Source organism: Epinephelus moara, chromosome 14 (assembly GCF_006386435.1).
Source record: "Epinephelus moara isolate mb chromosome 14, YSFRI_EMoa_1.0, whole genome shotgun sequence".
NCBI lineage: Eukaryota > Metazoa > Chordata > Actinopteri > Perciformes > Serranidae > Epinephelus > Epinephelus moara.
Genome location: NC_065519.1, coordinates 21,387,559 through 21,406,890, shown reverse-complemented (window position 1 = coordinate 21,406,890; position 19,332 = coordinate 21,387,559). Strand labels below are relative to the sequence as shown.

The 19,332-nt window shown below is 42.4% G+C and overlaps 2 protein-coding genes across 2 annotated transcripts; one reads left to right on the top strand and one right to left on the bottom strand.

Moving 5' to 3' along the window:
• The first annotated feature begins 1,169 nt into the window (after positions 1 to 1,169).
• Positions 1,170 to 17,060, top strand: c14h14orf180 (chromosome 14 C14orf180 homolog). Its single transcript, XM_050061493.1, has 9 exons — positions 1,170 to 1,606; positions 2,384 to 2,414; positions 5,815 to 5,901; positions 8,383 to 8,503; positions 10,551 to 10,581; positions 10,685 to 10,793; positions 13,753 to 13,916; positions 14,053 to 14,185; positions 15,242 to 17,060. The coding sequence occupies exons 1-9, from the start codon at positions 1,454 to 1,456 to the stop codon at positions 15,445 to 15,447; spliced, it is 1,035 nt and encodes a 344-aa protein (XP_049917450.1). The 5' UTR covers positions 1,170 to 1,453; the 3' UTR covers positions 15,448 to 17,060.
• Positions 17,061 to 17,215: 155 nt separating this feature from the next.
• On the bottom strand, positions 17,216 to 19,332 carry LOC126400628 (transmembrane protein 179). The gene is made up of 4 exons (XM_050061494.1): positions 18,956 to 19,332; positions 18,375 to 18,512; positions 18,211 to 18,289; positions 17,216 to 18,127 (listed from the first exon to the last, which is right to left on the bottom strand). Exons 1-4 carry the CDS (start codon positions 19,255 to 19,257, stop codon positions 17,954 to 17,956), a joined length of 693 nt encoding a protein of 230 aa, XP_049917451.1. The 5' UTR covers positions 19,258 to 19,332; the 3' UTR covers positions 17,216 to 17,953.

The window sequence follows — 19,332 nt, the reverse complement described above, 5'->3', positions numbered from 1 at the left end:
ATCACATCAGACGCTTTGCTTACTTTCTCACTGCATTCTTACTCGACTCTATTGACGCCACAGTGAAGTGAGCACAAGCACCAGTCTGTGTTCTCCAGTTGGAGGGGGGGGGGGGGTTGGAGGGGGGGGGGTTGGAGGGGGGGGGTGCTGTTAGTCCAAAATGAGCGCCGTTCACAGCTCCCTGAGTCTGACCTGCCAGTGCAAGTTTAATGCTCTCTGATCCCCCCTGTTCACTGGCATTCACAACCATTAAAATCCCATCTTGCTTAGCTAGGTGCATCGGACACTAATGGAGACTGACTCTGCCCATTTGCTTTGTGTTTCCCCATTCATTTCCTCCAGCTACCACCCTGGTGTCCAAATGGAGGGAGGGCAGGGAGAAGTGCTGCTGCTCTAAAAGTCGAGACCCATTCATGATCCCCTGGATCATCCGCGGATCAAGAGCTGTGGTCGTATCTCTTCTTCTCCTCCTCTCCCCAGGCGTAGATCGGCCTTACATTAATGTTGATTAGCAGAGTGTGAAGGGAAGTGAGCACACATCCAGAGGAGGCACTCCTAGTGAATAAATATTTGTTGTTCCTGTTTGGATAGTGAGGAGTGCTTTCTCCCTCTCTCTGATACAATACAGTGGCTCCTCCTAATGACCCTGTGTTTGCATCTGCTGTCTGCTTTGCTTTAGAGAGTTTACAAAAGCTTGCTTTCTCTGAAGTAATGTGAAACATGCTCACACAGCAGTTACTCTAGTTTGCTTGTTGGTGCATAATTCTTTTCCTCATTTATAAATCATAAGCGGGGCAATAAGACTTAAAGTGATTCTCTCACACTCTGTAAATGTACATAATGCACTGCTCTGTGAATGCACCACAGCAGAGGAAATTAGGTCAAAATACAGGATGAAATGTAAGGCTTATTATATGCTACATTCAGATGTACATCACAGAACATGTACACACACTGTTTGGTTCTCATCATCAGCACCTATGCATTTTCTCTTTTCAAAGACTGGAGAGAGACTCAATGTACAAAACAATCACCGGCAGAGCTACTGTACATGAGCAGAGCAGGGATTGGTCAGCAGCTCTGCCACTCACACAGCAAATACTCCCCGACTTCCTCTGTCCTCCTTTCCTGGTGCAGCCTGGGAGGAGGGAGGGGAATGGATCTTTTCTGTGTGAGTTGCCGGAGCTCCCTCAGCCTGCTCCTTACCACCTGTCCTTGACTTGCAGTGCTCAGACGAGACTGAGAGGAAGCCGTGCTGCTCGTTCCTCCCTCTGGCTCCTCTCTGTCTGTTTGATGTGAGCAGCTGCATTTTTTTTCTCTCTCCCTCTCCTGTGTGTGGCTCTTTCTTTCTTTCTACCTGTGGTGCTTCAGTGGAGTGGCGAAGAGAGGAGCGTTTGTCCTCGGCCGGTGGAGCTCTGATGGGAGGCAGTGCTGGCTCGGGCTGGGACTGGGGATGCTGAACAGGGGGAGGGAGGGCCTGTTTGAGCTGGGACAGCAGCTCCAGCAGCAGGGGGAGTATCAGGCCGCCCTCCACTGCTTCCTCAGCTGCCTGTTGGGACTGACCCATGTGCAGAGCTTCACCTCTCTTCCCAACTGCCTACACCAGGTGAGCCAGATGCCTGATGACTTGACACACACACAGACATCCATAACATTTGTTTGTCTCCTTATCTGTGTTGCACACTTTCCTATCAACATGCATGCACATATCCGTTACATGCATGCACAAAATCTGCTGTATCATGTATTTGCACAGCTGTACAGACACCTTAGCATCACTTCTCCTCCACAGCATCATAATTCATCACACGGGACACATTCAACCTTGATATGACTAACACCAATGTCAAATCTAACAGCACAGTCCATCATGTGTACCTGTGTTGACACTGTAAGATCATTTCAGTCTCAGTAGGACTGATAGCGTGTGTGCTGCTAAATGAGGCATCAGGCGTAGCACCAGCGTACAGTAACAGTGTGGACAGCTCATGATACTGTAGTATCCAGTTAATGTCTGTCCCATTGTGTGTGGGCTATGTTTTGCTATTTGTGAGGTCACAGGCTTTATGGCACTGTGTAGCCACACCAAAGTCTTAGCCGATTACATACTGGGGTCCTTTATAAGGCTCTCCTACAAAGGCAAGGCTACAATTTTAATTCTGTTCAGTAATGCCTGGAGGAATGTCCCTGATGTCAAAACAAAGCCTCTGCTCCAGAACTTTGGAATGCGTGGCGTGATGTTGACCAGACCATTGGTGCTGCGAGGAGAGCAGAATTACTTGTGATGATGGCACACGACATCATGCATGCACGCAACTGGGAATGATGTTGTAATTGAATTATTTAATGACTATTAACCGTGTCCCTTATCTGTGCCTTACAGATCGCAGAGCTCTTCATCACTGAAAAGAATTGTATCCTTTACTAACTCAAGGAAAGCCTGTCTCACATCTAACACTTTTACTTTCACCATCACTTCAGGAAGTGTTAGCAAGCAGGCTAACTGTAAAACTAGCATTCTCTCTCTGTGAGGTGAACATGGAAAGTCAGCGATGAGAGGCGTGGCAAATTCCAGCACAATGAAGGATGTAGACCCTTTATAGAAAGCGGTGTAAACGGAGGGGGATGAGTGGACGTCTGTGGGCGAGTTCATAATAACACGTTTGTCCCAGAATGCCATACGTTTTGTGTGCAGCTCAGGCTGTGTGTCTGTCTCTTAAGAGGATTTGTCGGCTCTTATCTCTGCACAACAGAGTGGAAGAGCACTAATTAACCTGCATCTGCACTGACGAGCCTGTTCATCGCCACTCCACTGCTTCTATAAACTATAGCGGTATAGGACATAGAGATAATGGAGAGGTGTTACGTTGCAGGATATATTACCTCCGTGGCTCTTCTCCCCGTCACTGAGACACTCCAACACTTAACTTGCCAGCTCAGGTTATCTACCTCAGCATGGCTCTACCCCTGACTGTCCATTTTCCAAAATAGGTCGATTTGCTGAGCATCGCTTCATCAATAGCCATCAGCAGGCCCCTCCTCAGCATGAAATGGTATCTTCTTACAGTAAGAGGGTCGTCGACCATGACGGGGTTAAATCTTTTGACATGCGGTACTTTATTACATAGCATCATCAATAGTAATGGTGGCATGTCGTGTCAAACTGTGCCATTTTATGTATGGTAGAATTACCCTGTTACATTGTTTTGCTTTTAGTGTGAGATTACAGACGTGAAAATGTGATTACATCTTGGTAAGTAGGTCAGCAGAAGAGAGGGGCAACGTACATCACTAACATTGGATTTTCACAATAACAAAACACCATAAGAAGATGACTATATTAACAATATCACTATCTGCAGAAATTCAAAGTATGTGGTTGTTTTCAAGAGCTGCTTTTCTCAGTAGTTCTCATGCACATCACAGGAGCTAAAGCAGTGATGTTGTGGTCTTTGCAATGGTCTCCTGGGGAGGGAGGTGAAGGGTCAGTGTGCTCAAACTGGGAGAGGATATGGGAACTTTGGAGTTTCACACAAATGTTCACGACAACAGAATTTGTGGCGGCTCCGTACATTTAGTCTGTGTGTCTACCCAAAATCCACATTTGGGAAACAAAGTCGATGCTTGACCTATCGTTATCAGAGCTGGCAGTATCTACAAGTGACCTTTGTCCAAAGCCAAAAGCTGTTTTGGCTGCTGAGTGTTTGTTGATACATGTTTCTTAGAAAGTGTGCCAGCCTGGAAGATATGACTTTAAAGGGACAGTTCACCCCGAGATCAAAAACACATATTTGTCCGCTTACATGTAGTGCTATTTATCAGGCAGGATCGTTTTAATGTCAGCTGCTGAGTGTTGGAGACAGCAGCCATATAGATGTCTGCCTTCTCTCTGATATAATGGAGCTAGATGACACTTGGCTTGTGCTCAAAGCTCAGATAACATACATTTGAAAAATTCAACAGCAATGTCTCTTTCTACGAATCATGACCCGGATACTCAAGATAATCCGCAGACCTTGAGCAGTTTCATATTGGAACTATTTTCTTTCTACCAAACTACACCCGCCAACTATATCGCCACACATGTAGGGCGAGTTTAGTGGGGATATCAGATATAAATTTGGGCATATCATATATTTACAAGTGGATATGCAGCACAGAAAGAGTAGTGAATAGTAGGGAGCTTAAGAACACAAGCTAATCAGTATAGTAGTATCACATTCAGTCATATTTGACCACATGATCTATGATTCCACTGGCGAGAGTTGATAGAACTACATGTCGGTGCAGCCTTAGAGTAATGCAGTATGTGTGATATGATGTGCCTTTGAAGGTGCCAGTGTTAATGCAAGTTCTTGTCGAGCTTTGGAGTGCAGTCCAATTACCAGCTCAGGGGAGGTCGTGTTTGTGTGTAGGTAGAGGCAGAGTGGAACACACATTTCCCTGGAGGGGATTGTGTGAGGTTCCTGTTGTGGCGTTGTTGTGGTCCAGCCAGGCTAAAAATAGCGGGCAAAAGTAGAAGTCTGACCTTTGATGATGGCTGCTCCCCTAATCCTCCCTCCCAGATGGTCCACCTCACACTCAATTTATTCCCTGCTGCCAGGTGACTCCCAGGAAACCAGGGCAGGTATAATTCATCTCTAATTATACTGTGATATATCTCAATGCGTTCAAAGCATCAAAACAAAGGTGTAGTGTTGTGAGCAAAAATGCTTTCCATGACAGGCTGCTACGTCCTGTCTGTACCATACTGTGCAGTAAATTATTCGTATGTACATCCATTAATAGCTTTTCAGCATCCATCTTTTCTGGTATCTTGTGATGCTCATCAGAAGTAACCCGTTTTAATTTATTTTCTTTCATCTTTCTGTTTAATAACTGGCCTTTCCTTTTGTTGTAAAAAGGATGTTAAGTGAACAGTATCCTGGTTTTCCTGGTGGATCTGTGGATCGTCAGTTCTGCCGTACTCTCCTGGTAACAAAATGAAGGAATCCAGCTGTTGTGGATCTCAGTTCAAAGCTTAACTGGTCTTTAAAACTGGAAACCCATTGTCCATCTTTCCATCCTGTAGATATTTGGTCCTATGTAAGATATTTTAAAGTATAACAGGCAAATAAAGTGAAAAGTGAATCTAACTAGAATGTAATTTATGGTGTTTTACACATGGGATCTGTAGTGTTAAGTAGGACGTTTAGACAGGCAGGATTGTGTTTATTTTAAGCATTCTCCTTCCCATTGGTCTTTAAATTCACCTGACGTGCATCAGTGGTGTCATTTTACAGTGGGACAGACTCTCAGTACGCCGAATGCTTTTGACAAAGTGAAGTGGCTCTATTTTTAGGGTGCTTTTTATAGAGAGCCTTTTCATGGAAACAAAAACGGCACTCAGATCAATCGAAAACGATTCTGTACAAAACTCCAAAACAAACAGACTCTAAAATAGGAATATAATCTGGTATGATTCACTGGGGTGTAATCAGAGACAACTGCACTGTGAGATTCAGTGTTTGAAACTTGTTTTGCATCACAGTTGCTCCATTTGAAATGCAACACTAAAACCACAAACAGTAGATAACAGCACAAAAGCAGAGACACCAGACACCGCCGCCACAAATCTGTATTACAGAATCCAAACCTCAGGATCAACAATGTGCTTCAGGTTACTACACATCCTGTTTGTCTGGAGGGATCATTCACGTGAGGACTAGGGAGGAAAAAACAACAGCATTGAGTTGGGTGAGGAGGCTGTTCCTAACTTCAGCAACTGACTAATCCTGCTGACAACTGAGACTGATCCTTCACCCATATAAACAGATGGGAAGGCCCTCCAGTTCATCCAGGCTGAGAAAATGTTCTATGAGGTGGCACTGATCGAGCTCACGGCTCTTCAGGGGAGCACAGGCAAGTACTTTTCGTATTAAACTATCTATGAATACTTCTGGGAATATTCTGTACAGCATTATGTTGGGGGTGTGTGTGTGTTTAGTCGACTAGGTAGCTGGCACCAAAAATACTAGTTGGTTAAACTTGATATTAGAATTAATATTATTTTCTGCGATTGTGTTCACCCTGTTGTAAAAGTAAGGCATGTTTCTGAAAGTCTAATTTTCCTTAAGAATATTATTTTCAATAAATGCTATTTGTTAACATTTATTTAGTAGGTTGTTGTCATGTGTTGTAGAATAATATGCTATGTTCATAATGAATGGGATAAAGTGCCACACACTTTAGCAAACTACAATTTAGTTATTGAAAAGTGTGATTAACTATCTCATATGCAGTATATTTTTCAAACAATATTTTACTTTATAGGTTACATTGCACTCAATTTTGACTGTTTGCTGAGTGTTTTCTTAATTGAAGATGAGTTGACTGGTCTGTTAAAACTTCTGTTAGTCATCAGAAACATCCCTATTGCATGTGCAATACTCTATGTATGTATATCATGCAGCCTTGTATGAGTCATCTACTTTGACTTTGAGTGTTTCATGGTGATGCTTTGTATTCCTTATAGGTCACAGTAAATTTCCTGGAAAAACACAAGCCATTTGGCTCACTGTTGGTATAATAGAGTTCATGTTAATTTTGTTTAAATTATTTTTATTCTAATTAAATGCTAAGCTATAGTGTAACTCAGAGGCTTTTAGTCAGTTCACGTCAGATCAGTTGATTGTTTAAAAATGTGAAATATTATTTACAAGTATATAAAATTAAGTAAGTTTTAGAATAAGTGAATTGTGAATGAATATTTACCTGGGTTGAACTGGAGCAGATCTTATGAGGAAATTTCTGTGTTGACTGTTTGAGCTCAACACATCTAAAGTAACTAAATTATCAAAAAGAAAATCAAAGATCCAGCACACTAGCATACTCAGATTGACACTTATTTTATTGACAACTCACATCAAAAACAAAAAGGAGAGAACTTTGTGTTTCGCATGTTGTTTTGTCAGATTAGCTCTGACAGGGAGAGTGTACTTTGCTCCTGTTTTGTTTCAAATGTAAGCTGTTATTCAGTCTGAATATCCTGGTGTGCACTGAACCTTAGATTTCCTTTTGGTTCACTGTGGATTATCTAAATCCTTTATTTTCCCTATAATGAGACCAAATTATACAGTTCTTTCTATGAAAACTCAAGAAATGACAAGGAAATCTTTAGACAATAATGGACCAGTTGAATGAAGCTTAGCTGTTTTTATTGACCTGCATATTTGGGAAGGGTGATGCAAAACAGCCTGTAATCTAATCTTATATTTTAATTTAATTTGAGGCTGTTACTAAAGCACCAGATGCACTGTAGCTGTTCAGTGTCTGACAGATTGTGTTTGTAGTGGGCGGCTGTCCAATGTGACTTGTTTGTAACCTGCATCTACAAACTAAAAGTCTTACACACTGTGTTTTTATAGCACCCACGACATCTTTTTTGTTAACTCATTAAGAAATATTAAATGACATCCCGTTTTTCCCCAAGTCCATCTTTGTTTACAACATACCTGGTGGAGCCTTAAGCAGGCATTCACAGCGAGGCCGCTCATTCATCACCTGCTGCCGCTCCAGACGTCTGCCTCTTCCTCTGTGTCTGCTGCTGAGGCAGCAGCGCAGTGTAGCGTGGGCACAGTGGAGGAGAACGGGGGACAGACGTAGTAGAAGACAAATGGCCACACTTTGCACTATCTCATTAGGAGCTGTGTGTCGCTCTAGAATACTGAAGCCCCTGATTCAGCACTCACTTGGATTGAATGCTGGACTTCTCCAGAGGCAGCGCTGGCACTATAGCTGCAGCTTACAAGCTTTCCTTCTCTCCCCAGTGTCTCTCTTAAATGTACCCTTCTCAGTATTTCCCCACTGACAGCTCACATAATTGTCATTTTGTGGGTTTTGTAATGCAAACAAACGTCTGTACCTGTTTCAATGATTTGTTTGCACTTGCTTGTGGCATGGACTACAAGCCAAACTCATTTCCACCTCAGCTATTGTATGTTCCCGGTGTGTGTGCGGGGTGTGTGAAGTACATATTGTATGTTAGGTGTGTGTCACTGTCTCTATGTGTGTCTCAGTGTTTCAGTGGGCGTGGTGAGTGTGCTGTTTGACTCCCTTATCCGCTCTCTCTTGCCCTTATCTCTGCTCTCTTGTCTCCAGCCCTCAGTTGGCTCCCCTCTGCTGTTCAGGCTTAAAGTCGGCAGCAGTGCCAGATAGGCTGATAGCCAGATAGCCAGGCTTTTTGGGCTTTATTTTTCAAACTCGGTGCAGCGGTAGAGAGGTAAAGAGATCAAAGGACGTGGAGGAGAAAGGGATTGATTTCTAGTTACACGAGCAGAGACAAAGACTGAGTAGTTTGCTGGCGGGCTGACTGTGATTCCATGCCCTGTGTTTGTGTAACAGGGCCTCAGGAGGAGGCTACGCTGGGCTCTGCAGGATGGACAACCCCAGAGGAGCTATCGGAGCAGGCCTCCCAGGCACAGCACCTCGAACGGCTGGCCCAGCTCTGCATCATGAGCAAACAGTAGGTAAAACTGTGTCCTGCTGTAGCTTCTGTTGTGGTGTAGTTAATGAGGCGGCACATGTTCTGTGAGTTTAAGGGCTCAGTGGGCTCATCTGGAGTGAATATACAGTGAAGTAAATTCACATTTATGACTGTTTTATCACCAGTTCTTTAAAGAGTTCAAGTACTACACACTATATACTACTAACATATGGATAGTGTGTGTGTGTGTGTGTGTGTGTGTTGCATTTGACCCTTCATCACTTCACAGAGCTGACGCAGAAAAGCTGCTGATTCAGTTGTAACAAAGCAAACAGTATATTTGTATTTGTTTCTGTTATCGCTTTTATGACGAAAGCAGCAGCTTGGAGCAATAAAAAGCTCATTTGTTTATAGAGTCAAACCCTGAGTTTAGCTACAGCTGAGGCTGAAGAAATCTTTAGATAAATAATTTACAGCAAAACCACTGAAATGAATATTCGTCTTGCTAGGGTAAATTGTGTGACAGTTTGAAAAACCCTATTTAAGGAATTTATCACTTTTATCTGTGCTTTATTAACATTTATTTGTCATTTGTCATGTTTGAAATATTTTGTCAGTGGAAAAAATTAGAACTATGTGTTAATTACAGACAAAAAAATGTACGCATATACACATCCACTTGCACACACACACAATCGCCTTTCTGGGATGGAAATTTTTCGAACTAGATAAACTGTGGCTCCAAGGCTTTTTAGCTAGAGTTGAATTTCCCTGTAGATGTGGGGAAAAGAGACACCACACTCTACTTGAGTGTTACAGAAGGAACACCTTAACTGGATCTGGTGTCTCCTGTTGCAGGGGTACTTTGTTAGGCTGTAGCATGCACCTATTTTCTGTGCCTCTGTTGTCATTGTTGGGATTAGGCCATTTAACCTGATTGCCAGAGAGGGTGACAGAGGGTGAAAGGTCTGCTCGACAGAGGGCCGGTCATGGTGCTTCATTAATGCAAGGAGCATACAGTAGTTAAACTTAAATGAGATTGTACTGATTGTGCATGACTGTTCCCAGAGGCTTTGGTTTCTGGGTAAATAAGAACAAGCAGGAATTTGACTCTACTCTTTGATCTTTTCTTGCACACTTACCCTTTGAGGACTATAAAGTTGTACTAAATGAGGAACATAAAAAAAAACAACACAAACTAGCTTTGGTTTCTCTAAGTGGGGAAATTGTCTTAATGCCCCAAAGCTCTTATTACCTTCACCATAAAGCCCAGCCTTTCTTTCATGTAGACAGGAAGTTGTAATACCCCCTGAATCTTTCAGCAATGTCGTAGGAAGTCCTTTGGGCCGGCAAAGGGCTTTTCTGTCTTTGCTGATCAGATGTCCCCTGAAAAGGACAATCTAAAGCAGCGCAAACTGACACCTGGCCATTACTAATTGAAGGGAAGTGCGGGTTTGGAACAGTGAAGCTGACATCTGTCACACTAAACAGAGCTTGCTCTAGATCTATAGACACACGTGAGAGTGTGAGGGTGATGAATGTCCTTGGCTGACTTTCCAGAGCAGATATGCACAGAACAGCTGGCAGATTCTCATTGTGCCACATCGTGTTCATTGAGCTTAGCGCTGAGCAGAAGAGTAGTGGAAGGGCACAAGTCAGTAAACCAAGCTGTAAGCGCCATGCCTTCTGTAATTCACCCTGGAGAATAGAAAGGGGCAGTGAGTGCTGGCAGAAATAGAGGGTTTCCACTTCCTCCATAAGGCGCATGAGCACCTGCAGCCCTGCTCTCCGTGTCTAATCACAGCACGCACATGTTTAGATTTCTCATGCTGCTGAAAACCAATACGCTCACCTGGCAGTGCAGCACGGGCCACTACATTTGATTAAGGTCAGGCGTTGTTGTCTTTGAAAATATTTTTGCTTAAATGGGAGAAGAATGTGCAGAGGTAGATTTTATCTGCTAACTCAGTGCTATCCAATTTTAAGAGGCTGCTTTTGTTTTCACCAGGTATAAAATATTTTACTGCAGTGCCACAGATGACAGCAGAGGTAGTGTTTAACACTCCTGTTTTCCTTTTCCTTTCAGACCTCATCTTGCTCTAGAATACAGTGGTAAGGTATGTGTATCATTCTCTTTGTTTCCTCTCTAGAACAAACACAGTTTTTTATGGCACTCTTGTGTCAACTTAAACCCCCGCTATCTGTTAATTAATCTTTCAGGCTGCAAAGATCCACCAGAGGGCCTTTGGTAATGACCACCCCATTACAGCCAGAAGCCTGGAGCTTATGGCCACCGTCTATGCTGAGATTGGCAAGACTGAATATTCAGGTAAACACCCACCTGGGACGAATGACGCAGACAGGCACAGTAAACAATACTGTCGTCCTGAAAAGATTTTACAACATAAGGGAGTTACTGTATGCAAAGTAATAGATGGTGAAAAGCAAACATGGTTGTATGCTTTACTCAAACAACAGTCTCTACATTATATAATCTGAAGCACGAGGGTGGAGGCCTCGCTGTCTCATGATGCCTGACAATACCTGAACAGTGATGTTAATCTAAAGAACAAGTTATCTCGTTCTTTAGAGAGCACACAGCACAGTGAGGATGTGGTTTAAAGCAATTCAGTTTGCCTTCAAACCATGTCGACCCGTGAGAATGTTAAATAATAAACACTTGCAGTCATGTCAGTACAAGAGTGCTTTTATGCAGCGCAAAGAGAGGAGAGTAGCTTTGTGACAGTATGAGGGCACAGTTTTGTTGTACAGTATGTATGCTTGGCTTGCATTAAGAGGGAGCAACACTCTCTGAACTCTGCGTTTTTGTGGAGGCTGCTGTGGTGAAAAAAAAGTAATATGCACAAACCAGCCTTGTTGTCGAGTCAGCTTTCAGAGGCAGTGGTGCTGAACAGGGCCGGCTACATAATGACAGGAGAGTACAGCATATAAAGACGAAGATTTACAACACTCCTTGTTGTTCACCTTAGATGGTCTTGAATGTGTTTGGTGAAATGGTGAAAGACTGCAGGGTCAGAGAGCGGCTGTTGCTGTTGTCGCAGATCAGAACACGTGGCCGTCTCTGTGCACTTTTTGCGACCTTTTATTTTGTATTGTACACAGAGAAATTCTCTTTGACCCACAGCAAGGCGCTTCAGCAGAGGCGTGTTTAAGTGGTTACAGCTTTTGTCCCCTAGATACCTTTCACTGTTAACTGGGTCAGACACCCTCCCTCAGCTAACAATCTATTTATGTGCATTGAAGTTAAATTAGTTTGTCAGCTGTGGTATGTTTTGCGGCAGTATGCGGTTACATTTTATAACTATAATTAACCCACTTCTAATAAGATAGTGAATGTATGAAAATTATTGAATTGAGAGGGGCAGTTTGTTCACTTAATAAAAATAGGACACACACACACATTCATATAATGAATATGCAGTATAATATCTCAACATAATATATATCAGTGTGCAATTGGTGCACCTTCTTTAATAGAATAACCTTAAGGTGCAAAAAGAATTTGAAATTTTGTACTTTTAAAAACATAATATGTAATTTGAATAATATTTTTTACAGTATCCACCAAAATCCACTTTATGGATGGCAGTAAGAAAGGTAGCATAAATAAGATAAAAATGGGAAAATGAAATGTATGTGTTGGGTGAGAAGTTTTCAAATGACCCTCTCCTGCTCTTTTAAAAAAAATCAGACTACTCCCCTTTCAGCAAAATGATAAAAACTACATAGGCCTCTCAAATTTTTGACCCCTCTTCCCCACTAATAATGTGCACACAGTCTCCTATGAGAGATGTTAAACTGTCCCTAATTATGTGACTATTCATTTGACTTTGATTCACCTCACTTCAAAAACAAAACAACTGGCTGGTGTGATTAAAACTGAGGAATGTTTGTACATCTTTCAAAATTTGGATTTGGCTATGACAGGAAAGGTGGTATTCACATCTGTTTTTTTATATTAATATTATTTAGCCCATTTATTTCTTAATCATTTATAGAGTATATAGTCAGAAGGGTTACTGCTTTTGTTTGCATAAGCCGAGCGGCATCTTTCTGTCTCATTAAAATTTGAAGTTTTCTATAAGGAGCATGTTTATTTTTGCATACATATGAACAAAAGAAAGTCTGTCCCCTGTTTGTGTCTCTCTCTCACTCAGTCATGCTCTATAAAGGCTATTCTAGTTGTAAATGACCCAGAACAGTAATAGCTTGACTTCAGGCCAGTGATAACAAACAAAACACAGAGTATTTAGTAGCTTTAAGAAGCTTTCAGTATAATATAAATGAAGGACCAACAATGCTGAGGTTGAGAACTACAACGCTTTCTACTCCTATTCTGGGATATGATCACAAAATACTTCGGGGGGCACAAGTACCTCCGAGTATTCAGAAAGTTTGCCCCCGCCCCCAATAATGTATTGATTCTGACTATGTTGATTTCCAGCACAACCATGAACCTCAAAGACATTTATTGAAAACACTCTGATGTCCCAAATCTGGGTTCAGAGGAGAGTTGCCACTTGTTTTAAAACTAGGCCAGACAGATACTAGTCCTGTTGAGACTGCAAAGTAAAGACTACTGTAGGTAAATAAGGTTTACACGCTACTAATAGAAGGATACGGCTGATGCAACCTTCCAGCTGTCTCTCAAACTCTCCACCCGCTCTAGCAAGTAGGTCCAAAATAATGTCACAAAGAATGTCATAAAAGTGTCATAAAAAATGTCATCGTATAGCATGCCATAGAAATGACATAAAAGGTGGTATAATACAATATGTCATATTACAAAATTAATAAAAAAATGTCTATACTATAAAAATGTAATAGTTCAGCTGTTTAAAAAAAAGGTCATTAAACAGTAATAGTACAGTATGTCATAGAAAAGTCATTAAAAAATTATAATAACACTCTGTAATGAAAAATATCGTAGTATAGCATGTCATATAATTGTCAAAAAATGCCGTAGTATATATAGTATGCCATAGAACTTTTCTTCCACAGGTTGTGGAATAGTAAATATCAAAGCTTTTAGTCAAAACATAACAAATGAACTACATGTTTTTGACCATCCTTGTGTCACAGTTTGCAGCTTGAGCTTCCTTAGCAGTGCTCTACCCGGCGCTGACAGAGTTAACGCTGGCGTCTTTTCTTAGACATATTTGCATGTTTAACTTTGTATGTTTAACTGCGCCTCATTGTCTGTCTTAAGATCAGGCTGCAAGCAGCACTAGATGACTACTCATGTACGGTCATGGTTCTCTCACTAGACTCCCTGGGTCAGTGTGTGTCTGCGCTGTCCAAACGCTTCGCTGCTGCAGAGTCCATCAAAGACACCGTCAACTGTCTTCCACATTCCCACCGGGAGAAACACTCAGAGGTCCGCCACAGAAAGGACACCCACCACCAACAGGAGGACGCACCGAAACCTAAGGTAGTGTTAACAACACCTGCAGGTGCCTTCAGCTCTGTTACTATGGATATGAGAGGTTTGTTTGAAAAAGATCTGTGCCTTCCAGCTGTTTGTCGCCAGTTGTGGTTGTACTCACCCTGAGCTGTATCTGCTGCAGGTTACCAATGGCAAAGTCCCCACCTCCATTCTAAAGAGGCCAGGTCCCAACTACGGGTCAGACACAGAACCCAACCACAGACGGAAAGGCGAACGGAGGGTTCGATTCAGGGAGCCAGAGACCACAGTACATGGTGAGAGAACAGTTTGACACAGATGTGCTGGTGCCACCAGAGAGAACATGCTGCCCTCTGGTGCTTTCACACCTCGACCAAATTATTCCAGTGACTTCATATCACCCATATTTTCTGCAGCCTGTCCATGTCAGCTCTACACTTACACAAGCGTGAATAAGGGAATGCATTCATACAGTAACAATATGGATGTAACTGTGATTGTTTATAAAAATTTCCTTGAAATTTGTGCAATCCCAGCTTGTAGAGGAGCCCTCAACCCATATGTAACAGCAGCGCATGCTGCACTTAGCAGTAAATAGAAAGGACAAAATACATTACACATCCTGAGATTGCATCGTAAACTATTGTCCTTCGGGGATTCTGTACTATTTAAGAATAATGTAATGCTGTGAGACTTCCAAACATGAGCAAGTGATTTACTCTTTCCAATTAATTATGCATGCAAATGAGGCACCATGGAGTCTGTTCCAGAGAGATAGTGGAGTCTATGAGGGCACAGCAGCTGGGTGGTTGCTGCTGTACATCACAGAGGCTGGCTCTTGTTGACTGACTGGCCTCTTTTCTGTCGGCTTTACAGACATTCCTTACTGTGACTGTTTAGGTGGTAAGTCTGTCTGAGAGAGTTCAGATTCACTGTGTGCATGAAAAAATCACAACAACACTGCACTTTAACTCCACTGGATGTAAATATGTGTGGGGAAAACGTCAAGAAAAAGGATTTAGGTTAATTGTTTGGTAAAATGTGTCAATTAAATGTCACTTTTAATTAACTTTGTTGCCTGCAATGCAAAACACAGTCAAGCTTTTCACTGTCACCCACTTTTTAACAAGGTGTGAAGCACAGAGAGCTCCAGTTTTTGTGGCAAGCCTCCACTACACTGCATTTACTGTGTAATCACATTATATCCACTCTCAAAAGTTTCCTCTTGAGGTTTTCACTTTGTTAGGTCAGCAGGAAAGAGAGGGACCTGTGCATGTGACAATTCAAATGCTCATTTACAAATCAAAACTGTAAAAAAAAAAAATGGTTTTGGTTTTTTTTTTTGCTTGCAGCCTATGAGACGACACCGTCCCGCCCCCACCTCGCCCTGTTCACTTGCCTCTTCCTGCTGATGTCATTCCTGGGCGTGGCCATGTACTGCACGGACCGGCGGCGCCCACAGCGAGTGTGTGAGGAGCTGGAGGCTGCGCTGGCCGTCTACCTGCTGCATATGAAACAGCTTCTGTGGGGCTGCTGGATATGGCTGACCATGCAGTGACTGAGACCGACCACAGGTGGAGACGTAGAGCCTCCTTTAAGTTTTTTCAGACCCCTCTTTTTTCCTATCTCTGAGGGAGCCCAGGCCTACAAACACCTCAGCCATTTGGCAAGGCTCTGTACGCTGTCTGTGGTGTCGAGCCACTCTCACAGTGAAAAAGGGAAAAATGTGTAATCCCAGAAATATGTAGCTTCCATGTCTGTATGTACATAATGTGCTAAAGTGGTTGGCACGCCACTCTTTATTTAAATTATGATTTTGCACATGTGCAATGTTGATGCTCACATATAACGCTCACGTAATCACCACACCCATCTGATCTGTCAGTCCATGTCACAGTCTGTTATATGTGGGTGAATGTTTCCATGGAATGCAAATATTTATTTTGTTACATGATTTGTGTATATCAGATATTACACAGAACTGAATGTGTATATATGGTTCAATATACTAAGGACTATCACAATATTCAGCCTTGTAATTGCACATAAATGAATGTAGAGATGTTTGGAGACGGCTTTGATTGACACGGCGCACATCTGAGAGGAGGAGGACAGGAAGCAGAAATGTGTGAACTGTTGGATAATGATCTGCGAGAACGAAAAAACACAGGGCTGCATCACTTCACAGCACCGGGTTGAATGACTAACAGATGAAAAACACCTCTTTCTTTACAGACTGTCTGGTCTTCTGTACGACCGGCTGTCTTCAGCTGATTCCTAGCTCCACTGAGGAGAAAATCTGCAGCACAATGTTATGAATTCTCTCTCCTTATCTATCGTCGAAGAGAATATACTCAAAGCGAACGAATGCTAATGCTTTTGACAGTGTTCCTCTTTATAACCGCTTGAACCCCACAAGATATCCTCGATCCTAAATGTTATTTATTCTTCTATACTGTATATCTGCATCTACGCAAATATCCAACTCTCAATTGTTTTAGATTTTTTAACTTTTTGTTACCTGTTACATTTCTATTTAAAAACAATAATATTCAGGTTTTAATCGTGATGTCAAATGCTCATCAAGCTTTGGACAAATGTATGGCTAGACAGATATTTGCAATACACATAAAAACATTTTTATCCAATTCATTGCTAGAAATATGAGGCCAAACACAGAAATATAACAGATTCTGTTATTGTATGAGTCCCTTTATCAAATGAAGCAAATCAATTCAAACCACACAAATGGATTATAGGAATAAAAGGGCACAGTGATGCACATCCCACAGACCTCTCATTATGAGCAATAACACACATCACATGGTTTCCAGTAAAACATTGTTCTTTATATAACAGGTTTCAGGGAACTCAAACGAAGAGCGTTGGATTTCGGGGGCATTTGAATGTCAAAGCAATATAAGGCTAATAATGCTCGAATAGAAGAAAGAAACACTCAACTCTGTACTGTCAAACGAAATCGTCATTAGCAATAAACAGTGAACTCATGTCCTGCATATGCGCATTTAGCTTGAAAGCTGCATTTCACGGCTGTCCAAACGTTTATGGTCACTTTGAAAGAAGTGCCTTTTATGGAAGGGTTTTCTTAGTTCCTACCGTTTTATGATTTCAGTTGTTTTGAATAAAACTGTCATTGCCTATCAAAGTGAAGCAGATGATTTGTTTTCTTCCTGTAATCTCTGACAGTAAGTGAGTGTGTGATGTGGATGTAACAGGGAGCGAGATGCATGCGGGTACATTTGTGCGTCTACTCACAGTTATACAGTATATTGGTTTGTAGCCTATAAAGTGTAAAGGAGAAGCCTGAGTTACTATATGGCACAAAATAGGATTTGTATTTTATCTCACACGGACTGCTAAAAGCATTTTTTTTTTAAACCGGCTGCCTGATACATTGATATTCTGAACTACAATTTGTCATTTTTATAAAACACCTTTTGTAACTGCTGATAAAAGTGTGAATACACCGCAAAAGCACACATCATTTTACTTTGCTGCAGCATGCAAAGAATTCTCACCTCATCTTGTGCCCATCCTTCCAGAAAAACCTCTTCTTAGGAACACATTTATTAGTGTATAAAACAGAGTAATATCCCTTTTACATCTAAAAACCACCACCCTATTAATTTGTCATGCATTAGGTCCATGCAGAAGTTTCACAAAGACAACATGATCCATCAGCTAATCTGTCCGAGCCATTAATACTGTGTTGATAACTAGAAATTTATGAGTTGAGAAAAACTGGGTGTACATTTCCATCAAATGGTCGTAATACTATTGGAGCTTAACTATGGTTGTGTGTTGGAGAGGAATGGATGCTTAAACTCAGGATTCCTCAAGGATTAACAACCATTGGGAGATTTTTTTGAGGAGAAATCAATCACCTTTGGAGAACAACGCTAAAACCTTCCGTTTGATTCAATCCACGATCAATGGGAGCAGAAGCCAATTTGATTGTCTACAGAGGCAAACATTGGTGTTTCTCATGGCAGGCAAGAGGACTTTACAGCTGAATGTGAGTGAGAGCGTGTGTCCTCTGGTTTCTAAATCAAGCCGGTCTTGAGGTCAGAGTTGCGGCGTGAGGAGCGGCCGAGCAGCAGGTCCTTCTCGTGGATCAGGCTGTCCAGAAGGTCCTCTTGTCTGTAGTTGTGGTAGACTTTCAGGAAGGCCATCACTGCAATCCCAAGCCACGTGAGCCATGCAGCCCACAGGCCAAACTGAAGGATGCGAGGAAATTATTGTATGACTGACAGTCAGGATTTTGTTAACCTGTCTTGAATGACATTGAGAATAGTCTTACCTGAGCTATAGCAAACTGGTCGTAGAAAGCAGAGTTGTCCAGGCCGAGTTCTAGATCAGTGTCCTGCATGTCCTCACAGCTGAAATATGACACAAGCTGGTTATCAGGAGGACCACTGCACTGTCTACTGATACTGTCTGAACAGTTGTGTGCTGCCATCTCACCTGCTGGGCATGGTCCCACCCTCAGTGACAGAGTCGCACCACATGTTGAAACCCACACTGACGATGGTGCTGGACAGGAAAACTGTGAACACCACCAGGGAGCTGATGAGCAGGTTGAGGAAGGCGTTGAAGATGGAGCTGCAGGCAGGTGGAACAAAAATTGAGGAGGACAGAAAGTGTGAAATCTCTGCTTCATGTCTGACTAAGTTCCAGCATGATTCGTTTTCTGTGTGTCCTCCAGACACACATGAAAATACTGTCACAGGCTGGAAACACTGTATGTGAGCCACAGTATGATTCAGATTTTTCACAAGTGTAGCCCCTCCATCTTTATAATGGAGGACGACAGTCACTAGTCGTTTTTAAAGGCTCATTCTAGGACATTTGTCAATATCATGGACTGTATTACATGTAGACTGTGACTGTGCCATTATAGCGCACATATAAGGGCGTGGGAGATGGATAGAAAAAACACATTTACATTGAGCTGTAAAGCCTGAGTGGTATAGCAGGTCCTACTGAGGTTTTAATGGTGCTGCTACTGAGCTGTGTCAAATGAGCACAAATCAAGCATCACTCACTCGTCGTGCCCTTTGCACAGAAAGAACAGGAGCCTCCATGACTGCACTGCGGACAGGATGAGGGACGCTATCCCGACAAAAGTGATGAAGCTGCAGGAGGACTCGGGTCCCCACTCCTCCACGATGAAGCGCTGCTTCGACACGGTGATGTTCTCATTTTGCCACATTCCCCGCGTGAAAAGCAGACATTTCCCTCCAAAGTCCTCCGTGTTCTCAGACAGAGGCACCACGGCGATGAAACCGAATACGAAGGCTAAAAAATAAAGGATGCACTGGGCGAAAATTAAATTATCGAGGGCCATTTTTCTGTCTGTCTCTTCTGCTCTCTGCGTCCTGGAGAAACTGCGGCTGCGCAGTAGAGACAGCGATGAGCGGAG